The 15736-nt window shown below is 36.5% G+C and overlaps 1 protein-coding gene across 1 annotated transcript in view; it reads right to left on the reverse strand.

Annotated features, from left to right (window-relative positions):
- MTMR2 (myotubularin related protein 2) overlaps nucleotides 1-15736 on the reverse strand; it is a 133093-nt gene that overhangs the window by 48164 nt on the left and 69193 nt on the right. Inside the window, exons 3-7 of the mRNA XM_080816167.1 lie at nucleotides 10688-10763; nucleotides 7212-7306; nucleotides 6944-7054; nucleotides 4193-4294; nucleotides 3002-3085 (exon numbers count right to left, since the gene is read on the reverse strand). Coding sequence (XP_080672293.1) covers nucleotides 3002-3085; nucleotides 4193-4294; nucleotides 6944-7054; nucleotides 7212-7306; nucleotides 10688-10763 — 468 coding nt within the window. The remainder of the gene's footprint in view (nucleotides 1-3001; nucleotides 3086-4192; nucleotides 4295-6943; nucleotides 7055-7211; nucleotides 7307-10687; nucleotides 10764-15736) is intronic.

The following is a 15736-nucleotide window of genomic DNA, read 5'->3' on the forward strand; positions in this document are numbered from 1 at the left end:
TGCCTTCCAAACCGACAAGTGGAGTTGCCCAGTCAGCACATATTCTTTGTAGACAGTACTAAAGACATTCTGACAGCTACTGATCCTTGGCATACATTTTTATAATCTCCCTGCAAATCACTGTCCTTCAGTTAATGTATCCGTTTGTCAGTGTCAAGTTACAACCCAATTAACCGGATGATAGCTTTCCTTAGTCATTTACATTCCAATGCTGAGGATAAATTCTGTTTTCCTTGACTGGACTTGAGTGTTTTCCAAATTTGCTAAGCAATACATCTATCTACCGTGTGACTGAATATTTTTGCAGAAGACCATGTTCATTTCCTTAAGACTGATTTTCACTGTTTTAGCAACTTGATGATTTTTCTTGATCTTATTCACAAATTTCAAGAGTCCTCTGTATAATCGCTATATGTATTCATCAAGAATAAATTAAAGAAACATCCCCTTACATAACAAATTTAAATAGTTATTAATAATTTTGTTCATTAAAAATAACATATGATCAGCACTATAATGTACAGGTCTACAGAATTAATGTGACTTTCCTTTCGTGTTTTAGTGGCTACACACAATGAATCTCACCACCAGTCATGATTTCTGTTTTTAGAGCTCTACAAAGTAATAAAAACAGTAATAATCACTTGGATAGATTTCTTTGGTTAATAAAATACCTTTCATATGTTACTAATCCTTCAAACATTCCTATAAAGTAGTTCCTATGACCATGTGAAAAAATAAAAGCTCTGTGACATAATGACTCATTCAGGAACACATACCTAAGATTGAGAACTAAGTAAGAACTAAAGATATGATTCAAACTCAGTCTTCTAAATGCTCTGGAATTTGTGGTAAGAGCTGCACAACTTTGTGCATATGTTAAAAGCCAGTGGACTATACATTAAAGTGATACATTTTATGGTATGTGCGTTATACCTCGACCTAAAAGAAAAAAAGAATAGGCAGGTCTGTATGTTCTGAGATGGTATGTAACCTCCAAAACACATTAAATGAAAAAGAAGGCATAAAAATCTCTGGAGGCATACATAGGTAACCAACAACATTATTTCCTTAAGAGAGAGGAACTGGAGTGGCTAGGGGACAAGGCTGTCCGGGAAGGGAAACCTACTTTTCAACTCAAATTCAACTTCTAAATTTTATGCAGAGTGCAAGTGTTACCACTTTTAATTTTAATTGAAAAGAAAAAAAGGAATAATCTGATGCATTATCTTTAGTCTTAAGGTTTATATTAAAAGATTACCTTCATTTTCTTCTGTAATAAACTTAATATACATCAAAATCCACCCCTGAACCTGAGTCTTCCAACCACAAGAAATACACAGTTCTCTACACTATACTTCAGTTCAGCTGCCTCAGAGACAAAGTGTCTAGCTTTGCTGGAAAAAAAGTCAAAAATTCACCTAGTAAATCAAAGATCATAAAGCATCTGCATTACTTCATGTAGAGTTCAATGCTCTATTCTGACAGCCACATTTCCTAATCTCTTAATTCTCCTTCTATAGGGGTATAGTTGGGGTTTTTTTGTTTTTTGTTGTTGTTGTTGAAGATTTTATTTATTTATTTGACAGAGAGAGAGATCAGAAGTAGGCAGAAAGAAAGGCAGAAGTGGGGCTCAAACCCAGGACCCCAAGATCATGACCTGAGCTGAAGGCAGACACTTAACCATCTGAGCCACCCAGGCGCCCCAGGGAAATAGTTGTTTATTTACTCTTTAACTTATTCTCTTTTCCATAATAACTTACTTCTTTTCTGTGGACACAGTTATCCACCTGCTTTCCAAAGTTCTATGTTGATGGCAATTTTTGCCTAGATTCCTAGAGAATATTTCTCATCTTAACAATTCTCAGGACATGGTTAGATCTTCTGATTGCTTTCCCACCTAATTCTGACACTGGCTTTTTGAATTAGCAAAAATCTTGCAATGTTAACTTGTACACTCATGATTTCTAGTTGATTCACTTATTGCATATTCTGCTTCATACTTTGCCAATCTGATGGCTTTATAACTGACTAAGAAATTTTATTTTACTGACTACATGCTATTGAGCAACAAATGATACTTCAAACCATTTGGGTATCTTTAGTTCTCTGGTGGTGGATTTTTACTCTTCCTTGCTTTGTGAAACAAACTTAAATAAATTAGAAGCTCTATAATTCAAACACAATGTCTGAAATCTAAATACAAAAATCACAGCTTATTTTCATATCTGAATTCTAGAGTAATCTGGATCTCAAATTTAATGATCACCAAAGAAACAACCAATGTGTCCTAACTTAAATTCTCAAGAAAGCAGAGTGAACATGCAGAACGTTAAAGACTGGTTTTAGGCAGAGTTTAAATATTCAGTAAAGGGCTCTGGGAAGTGGTGTCCTGAGAGAGAACAGGGAGGATGACAGACTGTCACACAGATGTCCAGACTGAATTCTGCTTTCATCTCTTACTATGGTATATCATGCTGATAGGTTTCTCATAGTAAACCAACCCACCTTAGTCATGATGTATTATCTCTTTTGTATACTATAAGATTTGATTTGATAACATTTTATGTATAAGTGTGTCCTCTATGAAGACCTAAAACTTTCAAAATTTCACAGGGGCTATGTTATAAGCAGAACTACTATGAAATTTTTTCAGAATTATATTATAGGATCTCCAGAAGAGAAAAAGGTGAGTGAATAATGTTGAATGGTACATAAGAATATTAAAATGTAAGTATATTTACCATTTAATTTTTACTATTAAACATTTTTTAGAAGCTGATTTACTTATTATTTCTTAGATAAGTAAATTAATAAAAGATCACTAAAACAGTCTCAAACAGTTTAGAGAAACTGAAAGGTAGACAAAGAGTCAGGATTAGCCTTCATTAAAACAACACAACCCACACAACTATATAAAGCTATATACCTCTACCCTTAAGTTTTTTGTTGTAATGAAAATAATGCAAAATATTAAAACTGAAAGAATAAAAGTACATACCTGTCTTCTATACTCTAAAAGAGAGTCATATAGCTTCCACCCATTTTCAGGGAATACTTCTTTATACTCAAAAGCAAAAAGAGGCTACAAAACAGTAAACAGAGTTAATAGCTATAAAAAGACATTTCAGAGGGTCATGAATCAGAAATGAATCCTTATCATACCCAAAGTTTTCATTTACTCGTCTGCAAGGATATTTTGTAGTGGTATCTTTTTTTTTTTTTTTTCATATTGTTGTTTTGGCTCTTGCTTTGTAATTTTGAAAATGTTTTTTTTTTTTTCATATTTTTCAAACACATAGAAAAGCACAGAGGCCCACCACCAAGATGTATCAAATGTTAACATATCACCATATTTCCTTCAGATATAAGCTGTTTAGGTTACAAAAGACATCTTCTGGTAAAATTAAGTTTGACATCACAGATGTCAGCAGTTAAGCAGCTGAAGTTAATGCTACATTTTCTAAAACATACTGAATAAACATATTGTTTTTTGGCATGTGATCAGTGTACCAAAAAAGAAAATCTAATTTATCATCTTTGTAGACAGAAGGACGGAAACAACTATGTTTTTCACCATACAAGAGTCAAAAAACCAGTTCTGATTACAAATATTACTCCCTACTAGCTGTACCCTTGAGTTAATTGCTTACCTGCCCCTGGTTTCAACTCTAAAATAGGGATAAATAATATTTACCACCACGGGGCTAATGTGGAAGTTAGATTATATAACGTTAATGAGGGAGCACCATTGCTAGCAGGTAGCAGGAACTCCGCTAAGATTTGCTCACTCTTTCCTCCTAAAATTGCTAGACTTAACTCTCAGCTCCTAATTAAAAAGATTTCAAATAAATAAGTAAAATATTTTAAAAAAATAATAAAAAGGAGATTTCAAATCCTAATGAAGACCACAGATAGCTTTTCATCGTGGGAACGCCCTCTATAGAAAGATCATATAATTATAGAACAAGCAAGCAGGAATGGACCTCAGAAATCTGCTAGTCCAGCCTCCTCATTTTCATACCTAAAAGAAACTGCTCCAAGAGGTTAGATTAAACCTAAATTATGCATCTGGTTTAATGACAAAGTAGGATCACAAATGTGGATTCTAGGTAGCCTAGACAAGTTTCTTTACACTACACCAAAAATTACAATACACATTTTTCAAAGACAAAGACAAAAAACATCTCACCAGGTTATTAGAGACAGGAAATGCGTATTTCATTAGATTCTCAAAAATGGATCTTCTTGTTCGCCCCTCAGGTTTATGAGCAAACCGTAAATTCCGAATATCCTAGAAAAGATTTAGGATCCAAGTCATCGATCCCTGTTCAACTTTTATTTAATGAACACATAAGGGTAACTCGGAACTACCTTGTAGAATATTAAGATCTGTGTATGTGGGATACAAAAATAAGACAACTCCTGGAGGAAGGGAAATCACAATGCCTAATTGAAAGGAAAAAAAAAAAAAACCACACACACACAAAAGGCACTCTAACACAAGGCAAAATTCAGAGGACAGAAATTTTATTTCTGCTTATTTACTAACAATAGGCCAGTAAAGGAGATACCACCTGATAAGAGATACTGTATCTGAAGCTCACTATCATGACTGATAGATACACAGCTCAGTGTATATCCTTTCCCTGTGAAAGCCCATTTTTTGTCATGGATTTCCCTACTAAAAACCTGATTAGCTCTTGTTATAATTCATAAGTGCCCTTGTTCCCATTATGCCTGGTGATAATTTTCCTATTTATGATCCCTTCACAGGGCTCATTTTCACTGGATCTTCCTAAGTTTTCTGCTACTGGACTGATAGAATCAAACTCTACTTAAATCTCTTCCTCCTCTCCAGGTCCAAGCTCTTCAAACACCTCCTGGCAGATAAACTCCCAAATGTTTGGTTGATGTCATCCTGCCTCTACAGTCAGATCTAAAGTCCTAGGCTCCCTTTTGTTATTTGTCCTCAAGCAATTTTCTATCCTCAGTCTTAATATAGATATTCATGTTCTGGTTTACGGACATCTTAACAGCACTAAGAAAAACTTAGGGATTAAGAATAATTTCAAGACTACCCATTTTATCTAAGTGTTTTAATCTAAGCAGAATTCAAAATAGCTTTATTATATTTATTCTATAAAACTGAATACAGGAACACTGCACTCTAATGCATCTGCAGTACACAAACAAGTAGGACATTTTATCACAGATCTGATCCAAAACTAGGACGCTAGCTTTACCTTAATTTAAAACAAACATGTGCAGAAACCTAAGCTGATACCTTGTTTCTTCCTCAGTAAATATATTTACAACTAGTAGAGATGTTCATAATCACTCTTGTTCATTGGAGGGTTATCTAAAAGTGCCACAGACGGGGCCCTACAAATGCGTCTGTTGATAAGGGTCTTGCTCCATGGAAAAAACTGTATTTAAAATGATCAAGATTTCAAAGTCTCCCTCTTTCATGTCCTCTCATATTCTATGCTCCATTTACTATTAGATTACAATAAAGTGATTAGGAGACAATGTGCTTGACACATTTTTCACAGCTATTATACTCTTAGAGCCCTTCTGACTATGAAGGAAAATGTATAAAAATAATTACTAGTCATTACCTTTACCACTAGATTTACAGAACTACTAAGATTAGCATAAGAAAGTAACTTGAGGGGCACCTGGGTGGCTAAGTGGGTTAGGCCTCTGCCTTCAGCTCAGGTCATGCTCTCAGGGTCCGGGAACCAAGCCCCACATCGGGCTCTCTGCTCAGCAGGGATCTTGCTCCCTCCTCTCTCTCTGTCTGCCTCTCTACCTACTTGTGATCTTTCTGCCAAATAAATAAATAAAATCTTTAAAAAAAAAAAAAGAAAGAAAGAAAGTAACTTGAAATTTATGCATGTGCTGTTGCTTTTACTTTTGGCACTGGCAGAAAAGCAGGGGAAAAAGTTAGGTGATCTAGAACTGCAATGTGCACGAGTATTAATCAGGCCATAATGAGAACAGCTACCTACTGAAATGGCACCAGAGATGAAATGTCTATGACTGAACAGAATGATGAAAGCGTAAAAATCTTAAGTTTCATTCAAGTGTCAATGCAGTTAATACAAGTTAGACATCTCCAAATCAAAACCACAATGGGGTCATTCCTCACACCTGTCAGAATGGCTAAAATCAAAAACTCAAGAAACAAGTGTTAGTGAGGATGTGGAGAAAAAGAAACCCTCCTGCACTCTTCGTGGAAATGCAAAATGGTGCAACCACCGTGGAAAACAATATGGAGGTTCCTCAAAAAATTAATAATTAATAATAGAACTACCCTACAATCCAGTAATCATGTTACTGGATATTTACCCAAAAAATACAAAAAACACTAATTTGAGTGGATACATGCATTCCTATGTTTACTGCAGCATTATTTGCAATAGCCAAACTATGGAAGCAGTGTCCATCAGTAGATGAATGGAAAAGAAGATGAGGTGTGTATATATACACACATATATAAATATATATACATGAAATAATCAATGTCAAAGTACCTTGTACTTGGTCCAAAAGAATTCAAGCCTAATTCATGATAGATCATCTTTTATTACTCTTAAATGTTGTTATTGTCTTCTAGAATGATGTTACAGCATGAAATGTACTTGACAGTTTGGAAACCAGTTTCTGCACATAGGCTCTATTTAATAGAAAGCTTTTCAAAGGGGCGCCTGGGTGGCTCAGTGGGTTAAAGCCTCTGCCTTCGGCTCAGGTCATGATCTCAGGATCCTGGGATCGAGCCCCGAATCGGGCTCTCTGCTCGGCGGGGAGCCTGCTTCCTCCTCTCTCTGCCTGCCTCTCTGCCTACTTGTGATCTCTGTCTGTCAAATAAATAAATTAAATAAAATAAAAAAAAGAAAGCTTTTCAAACCAAATAAAATCGTGTAAGTATAACATTTACCTTACACACAGTTTCTAGTCCATAAGAATTTTCACCTCGACTAGAAGCACCACCAATTTTTTCTACTCTACTTATCACACCAAGAGAGGCATCTAAAACAAATGGGGGATCCTAAAGGAAGGAAAGAAAAAAAAACAATTAAAACTAAGAAATCGATACTGTATAATTATTTTAATTAGAAATGCCTTAATTTAAAATGATCAAAAATGAACAAAACTGCAAAGAACATACAGATGTACATATAAAAATCTAATCCAACAAGTCTTACCCGTTCCATGCTTTTAAAATACAACCTGTAATTCGTGACAGTCAGAGTTCCTCGGACAGCACCAGTGAATGGACATATATAAGTTACATCTTTGGCTGCAAAAGCAAAGAGTCCACAATTTACTAAACAACATGCACTATTAAAAAGCACTCTCATCTTTTCACAAGTGAAATTTACTAAAATTCTGACTGCTGTTCTAACCTATGCTCCAAAATGACAGAATCAGTGTTCCAACAGAACCGAGAAGCCATATCCAGGCTTCCAACCATGCAGAAATCTGGGAGGGACTGAAGAGGTAGAGATGACCCCTCCCCTCTGAGAGGAGACAAGGCTAGCCTCTATCCCTGCTGGATAAAATACGTGGGGAAGCTAGAGTAGTGGGTGGCAGGGTAGTAGTGATTCAGTTAATGACTGCAGATGTCTCAAGCCACAGTCACCAGTCAGCATAGTTTCCAGGTCACCTCATCAATCTGCTGGTTGTCTTCTGGGCTAATGTATCAACATTCCCCTAAAAATATATCGGAAATATATAAGAGAAACTCCTGACCTGATTACACTTATGGGGAAAGTACTGTAGGAGAAATGCAATGTATATGAAACATTATCTCTTAGAAAGATAATAGTAAAATAAGAGGATATTATATTCCTGACCAAGCAACTGATGTCAAATTCTGGAAAGAAACAATCACAAGCATTGTTTTATTAAATGATAAATAATGGATCTGCACAGTATAATGCTTTTTAAAACATTCATTAATTAAGCAGGATAACTCAGCTACCACTAGCTCAAAATAGTATTTGATATGGTAGAGTTCATAATGCTCACTACAAACTTTTTTACATCTTAACATATTCATAAATCCCTGGTATGTCATTATAGCAGCAAATGAGCAAATAAAGGAGTATCTTCATCACTCCAGAAAGTAAGGCACAACTAGGAGCAACAAATTGCTAAGAACTTTCCAAAGGGCTTCTGGGAAAATGCAGGGACATAAAATACATTTAATAAGGTTTTACAACTTCCTGACTTTGCTTTTTACTCACCACTCTGAAGGACTGAACATTTTGTATGGAATCTGAAATGAGACTGATCTTACAACAAACATTTCTAACCTTCAAAGTAGTTCCCTCAGGAATGTTCAAGTATGAGCTACATTTTTTAAATTGCTGTTTCCAATGCATGTTGCATTTAGAGGGGTACTTTTAAAATTAAATAAACCCATCATTATGGAAAGATACACAAACTTGCCTTGCCATATACTTTCTTGCTCTTACAAATTTTTACCTCAAGTAGAAAGGCTTTATTCAATGTTACTAAAACATTTCTGGATTCTTTCCAGAGCCAGTTTTCTTACTTACACAAGAAAATCAACCTCATTATTCTATAAGCTGCCTCAAGATATGTCCCTCTTAGCCCCATGTTTTTGTTACATCTTACCTTTTATTCTAAAATCATGAGATAATATTCATGAAAGTACTACACATACAAAACGGTTTATATCTATGCTACTATTATCACTGATCATTTGTTCTGCCCCCTTTATCCTTCCTTCTCAGTCTGGTGGTAGCTAAATCACACTGAAGAAAGAATTTGTGCTTAGCAGGATTTGCGCCAAATAGATGAGAGATTATGACCAGGAACCACACCAGAGCAAATGACAGTAGGAACACCCAGTACTGATGGCCTTGCACTGCAGAGTTTATAAAGTATTTTTCACCTGAGTACTTCCTTTAACCTTCATAACAAACCTGTATATAAGACCTATAATTACACCTACAAATTTTAAATGAGAATACCAGCGCTGAGAGAAGTATAACGAAAGCCTAATATTTCAGAACCAGGAACTGCTAAGATTAAGACTTGAAAGCAGATCCTCTGACTACAAATTTCAAAACTCTTTCCATCATGTCATGCAAAGCTAAGCCACTAAAATAGCACCATCTGACCCCCTGTTAAAGGTTGAAATACTGTAGTTTGGGGCTATCTCTATTTCTGATATGCCCAGACCACAATACTCTGAGACTGTTACTTGCTTAAAGCGTGCCGTTGATGTTCCTAACACTACTCTAACTTAAAAAACTACACTGAAGATTCACATTAGGCCAACTAAAAATCAAATGACTCTTCTAGAGGAATTAATATATTCAAGGTTATTCTAGCCTTACGCTTTACATTCAATGTCACTTTTGCATATAATCAAGTCTAGATAGATAATTTTCAACCAGAATATTTAATATATTAGGTATTCCTCTAAATTTTACAATACTGATACTGCCTGGTGGTACCCAAAGAGCTTAGATTTACTAACCCTCTCAAATTTTCACTGAGTTCACAGGGGAAGAAGCCATATTTTCGGTGAGGTAGACTAAAATGACCTTGAAAATACCTGTCTGTAAGGATATAAAATATATACAAACAAATGTAATAGATGAGAGCATGCAATCTGTACAGAAAGAGACACAAAAATATATGCTAAGTAATACAATGAAGGGGCAGTCCATTCTGCTGTGGGATGAGAAACGTTCAAGGAATGGAGAGGCGTTGAGTTGTGCCCCAATGGCAGGTATCCATTAGATGGGCAGAGATGGTGAGATGGCACCCGGTGCACAGGAAGAATCAAATCCAAAATACAGAAGGGGAGAAGTAAAGGACCTACCTGGACAAAGGTAAGTATACAGTCTGGCTCTCTCTAGCTCACACTGTATCACACTCTCTTCACTCCTCAATTTCCTTCCCTGGTTCCTCTTCCACCCCATGTTGTAAATTGACAATAAAATGAAAGGTGATGTTTCTCTGGCTAAGAAGCCATTTGTTCTCCTAACACATTACTTCATTCCTCAAAAGCTATGTATTTTTTAGATTACCACACAGATTTAATGAAGTAAAAGCATGAGGACAAAAAAAAAAAAAAAGTCCATACAATCAGTTACTGCTTAGTTCTTTAGGCTGCAGAAGAAAATCACCTACATGCAAACAGCTTGCTTTGCAATGGAGATGAAATACCTTCATCCAAAAACTGACACGAGTTTATTCTGTACAGATGAAATAAAGGAAACAGAAAGAAAGAATGTGTTTTAAGAAAAATCACTTGTACAAAGTGACAATCCAATGTTTTATCTAGGCAAACCAATTTCTTACTGCAGTCATTCAAAATAATGAAATACTCTTGAGAATTCAGCAAGAGTTAAAAAAAAATAATAAAAGGCCCCTACTTTCAATGAATGTAGAGCAAACCAGAAAAGAAGCAGAATATAACTCAATCTGCATGTTACCCCATAGTCCAACTACAAAACCAGCAGGTGTAATGGCTCTAGGCACAGAGGACACACCAGATATTGGGAAGGGTGGCAGTAATGAGTGCTGCCAGACAGGAGGTGTCTTGGACAATGAACCTATTCTCTCTACACTGAGAGTACTGAATAGTCTGTGCACTCAGAAAAGAGAAGGAAATTCAACAAAAAATACCATTACAGACCCATGTCTTTAATATTTTCTCCTGGAAGCAAGGGTGGTTCTTCCATTTCTGCTAATTTGTTAGATTCCCTCAGGACCTAGATTGGAAAGGGGAGGAGGGAGCAAGAAAAGAAACATGTTTTATTCAAAGGCTACTTTTTCACTCCAATTTCAATTGAGCATACTTGCTCTTATTTAAAGTTACAACATTATATCACACATACTACTTTAAATTAAATTATAGAGATTGTGATGTTAGCAGGTATAACATATGAAGCTTCAGTTTTTCTACCCAGCATTGACTGAGTGCCTACTTCGTGTAAGGTGCTGTACAAAACATTTGACATTTTTCTCAGTGAATTCCACAACAGCCCCATAAAGGGTAAATATGTTATTATCCTCATTTCCTAAATGAAGAAAAACAGGTCAGATGTGACAATTAACTTGTTCAAGATCACACAGTAACAAGTCAGAATCTAGATATGAATTATAGTTTAGTGGACTGCAAAGCCCATGTTCCTTCCATTAAGCCATGCCCAGGGTCCTTAGTGCATTTAAACCCAGATAAAATCAGGCTCTTATGTAGATTTAATGTTTAGAGAATTTGGAAATGATGGTAATAAAGTATCTTGTTGAAGAGAGATCTTAAATAGATTAAAATCATGATCAACACTATACTGGATTCCAAGAATGGATAGATACAGAAAATGGCTATATAATAGATTTACATCCCAAACCACCACCACCACCACCACACACACACACACACACACACACACACACACACACACACGTTGTCATATACTAAATATAAATATGTCATCCTAGCTATCACGAGCCTCCCCACCTCTTCCTCTTTCACTACCAAACAATAATCTTCATTGTCTCCAGTTTTTTTTTTTAGCTCCCATTAATTCTTCAACATTCTGCAATCTGGCTTTGCCCCAACCCTTCCAGGGAACCTACTTTCCTCCCAATCACCTACTCATTACTAAAGATAATGAACATTTCTCAGTCTTTATTTATTTTTATCTCTTAACTACATTTGACACTATCTACACTTGCCTGCTTCTTGAAAGCATATTGTCCTGTCAAACTCTTCCTTCTCTGACCATTCTTTTTCAATGACCTTTATTCCCTTTCCTCAACCTTCCCCATTCCCCAGAGGTTTGTCTGTATCTCACTTTACTCACTTCCTGATATCTCATACCTTATCTGTGACTTCACCTAACTTCAATCTATGCTGCCAGCCAAGATTTTTCTTGGACTCTAAATTCCATTGATCCCACTGCTAATGTTCCTCCCCAACCAGATGTCCCCCAGACTCCGTGAACTCAACAGATCTCAAATTGACCTGTGTTCCATACTTAGCAAAGGACACCAGCATCAATTTGGTTGTCTAAGCCAGTTCTGGGGGAGGGTGGAACAGTGGTCTCTGTGCACCCTCAGGACTTCTGCTTCAACCCTGACTCATTCCATTAGACTGAGAACCAATACCACTAGAAAAAAGATGCTCACTTTTTAAAGTAGCTTTTGACTCTTATTTCCTTCAATCCAAAAAGTAGATTTAGAGACTTCAAAAGAAGGTAAAAAGGAAGGAAAAAACCACTGCTCTTTTAAAGGTCACCTTCTCCAGGCCCCTCAAACTCGGTTAGAGGTCTCTTCTGCATGAGCTCCTATCTAGCACTTACCACACCACTCTGCTTATCTGCTTTCTTGATACCAGACTCTGAAAGAAGAGGTATCATATCTGAGACACTTCAGAATACCGAACAGAAATATAACATAACCCATATATGTAATTTTTAATTTTCTAGTAGTCACATTAAAAAAGTAAAAAGGAACAGGAAAAATGGATTCTAATATATTTTATTTAATCCAATAAATAAATAAAAGTATTGTCCTTTCAATATGAAGTATTTTTAAAGTATTAATGAGATATTTTACATTCTTTTATTCATACTACGCCTTTGAAACCCAGAGTGTATTTTCTACTTAGAGCATATCTCAATCTAGAGTAGCCACATTTCAAGTGTTCAACAGGCATATTTCTAGTGGTGCCCATATTGGGCAGTACTAATCTAATGAATCTAATTCTTCTTGATAATTAAGTCATTCCTTACTTTAAGTTAGATGCTTAGGGAGGATTAGACAAAATGGTTAGACACTATTGCCAGAGCCCAGTGTTTACCTAAGGCCAATAACCTAAGAACTACAAAGAACAAATTAATTGTGTTTAATAAACTTGCAACCTAAACAAATAATATCATTCTTTTGAAAGCTTAATTATTTGTTTCATAAAGTAACCTTAATGCAATACCTAAAGAACTAAAACATACACAAACATATAATTTTTTATATTCTGCATTCTGAATTTTATAAAACGTCCTATTTTTGAATGGCATCTAGTTGCCAGTTCATGATACAGCCTTTTAGGAAGTCAGAGAAAGAGAGCAGGAGGAAGGAAAGAAGGAGAGAGGAAGAATGAGCCTGTGAAAATGCAGAAAAACAGGATATAAACTTGCAATATGCAAATATATATATACTTTTCCTGGGTTCAAATCCTGACCATGCCACATGCTAAGTCCTCTTGGGTAGAGTACTCAACTTCTTTATGCCTCTATAAAATGGTAATAATCATACTACTCCACCAAAGTGTTAAATGAGTTAATACATTTACACCAGTGTTATCACGTAATATATACTTTAAAAGTGTTTTCTCTTGAGCACAATAAAAATTTAGACTAATAACTGATGAATAGAATCTGGTAAGAACTTCTACTAATTATGAAAATAACAGAATTAGATTGAAAGACATAAAAACAACTAAAACAGTACAAAAAGAACAAAAATCAAACATGCTGCCCATGTGAAAAATCATTTGAAATGCTTTATCCTGGGGGCACCTGGGAGGCTCAGTCAGTCAGAGGTCTGCCTTCAGCTCAGGTCATGATCCTGGGGTCCAGGGACTGAGTCCCAAGTCGGAATCCCTGCTCAGGGGGAGTCTGCTCCTCCCTCTGCCCCTCCCCCTGCTCATGCTCTTTCTCTCTCTCAAATAAATAAATAAGATCTTTAAAAAATAAAAAAAATAAAATGCTTTACCCTTTGCCTATCATCTACCACCTGACTTGGAAATACAGAGATTATGTCCCTTACAAAGCCACAGGAGTTCCCGCACTGCACAGGTATACATCCTTGTGACTGCTACAGTGTTGTTTCCCAGGACCTACTGTCTCTCTGTATTTCTACACTCTGAAGAAAACTGCAAAGCCCAGAAAATGTGTGTTGTATGTAGGAAGAGAGGAAGGCAGTTCCGGCACAAACACAGGGTAGAACAGGAGGCATAATCTTCATAAGTAAAGCTTTTTTTTTTTTTTTTAAGATTTTATTTATTTATTTGTCAGAGAGAGAGAGTACAAGCAGGCAGAGTGGCAGGCAGAGGCAGTGGGAGAAGCAGGCTCCCTGCAGAGCAAGGAGCCCGATGTGGGACTTGATCCCAGGACGCTGGGATCATGACCTGAGCCGAAGGCAGCCGTTTAACCGACTGAGCCACCCAGGCATCCCCATAAGTAAAGCTTTATAAAGTGAGAAAAGAGACATGCAAGTCATGCATGTTGAGACCCATAGGCTCTCTTATATTTGCTCTGACCAGAATGTCACAGAGCAAGGCAAAGAGAAGCCAGTCAAGATCCAGCATCTGCCCAGAAAAGCTGCCCCAGGTGGCGGAGTTTTAACAATATGCACACACCAGAGGATATACATAAACAACTCACTTCAGAACTGAAGATATAAAAGGAACTCAAAAGAGTGAACAGAGCAGGGCCAAGGGCAATACAGATCCTTTGTTGGCAAACACTGATTATGAACAAATCTATCCTTACACAGAAGAGGAAAAAAAAAACACAGGGTCTATAAAAAAAGATTCTTTGACAAGGAAAAGGAGGTATCAGCCTGAGGCTCAACAAAAAAGGCAATCTTCTGAAAAGAATTATCTATAGGCATTAGCTGAAACATAAGCTATTTGGAAATCAACCATATTCCCTAAGAAATAAAAACAGAAAGTCATAAGGAGAGACACAGTGATACTAAGAAAAATGGGTAAGATAAAGAATGATTGCAAAAATTTTAAATGTAGCAACAAAATTTGTGTTGGAATAAAAAACTGAACCGATTAATCAGAAAACAGCATTTATGTTGAGGGCAAACATGAAACTGTTCTAAGAATTTGTGGGAAAAAGGCAAATCAAAACATAAAGGAAGATGATAAAGAGCCAATGAAAGAATTCTATTTCCCAAAAGAAAAAATCAAAACAGAATACAAGCAAAAATCCAAGATACATGTGAAGAACATGCTTTTGAAATGAATAAAGATTTTCTAAGTTCGCTGATCAAAATAGTTTGCTATGTTCCACATAAAAATCAATGAACAGGGATGCCTGGGTGGCTCAGTCTGTTAAGCATCTGACTCTTGATTTCAGCTCAGGTTCTGGTCTCAGGATTGTGAGATCAAGAGTCCCACATCAGGGCTAACCATGGAACCTGCTTAAGACTCTTTACCTCTTCCTCTGCCTCCACCCCCTCTAAAAAAAAAAAAAAAAATCAATGAACAGAGGTATATATAAGTGAATTGTAGCAAATGTTTTTGAACTATAAGAATTAAAAGACAACCCATGAGGCTACAGGCCAAAAGAGAGAGGGGTCTGGGGGAAGCTGTATACAAAAGCAAGATCAGGCCAGCTTCAACTGATCTCTCTAACTATACTCCAGAAAAGAGTAAAAAAATGTAACTAGATCTTTGAAAGAAAATGCTGTGACCTCTCTGACACGTTTGATGGCAACAGGAAGTTATTCTCAGATATGCTGTCACCAAAAATATAACCCACATGTCCTGCTATTAAAAAAGAAAAAAAGGGGGGGGGGCGCCTGGGTGGCTCAGTGGGTTAAAGCCTCTGCCTTCAGCTCAGGTCATGATCCCAGGGTCCTGGGATCAAGCCCCACATCAGGCTCTCTGCTCCGCAGGGAGCCTGCTTCCTCTTCTCTCTCTGTCTGCCTCTCTGCCTACTTGTGATCT

Source organism: Martes martes, assembly GCF_963455335.1.
Source record: "Martes martes genome assembly, chromosome: 10".
NCBI lineage: Eukaryota > Metazoa > Chordata > Mammalia > Carnivora > Mustelidae > Martes > Martes martes.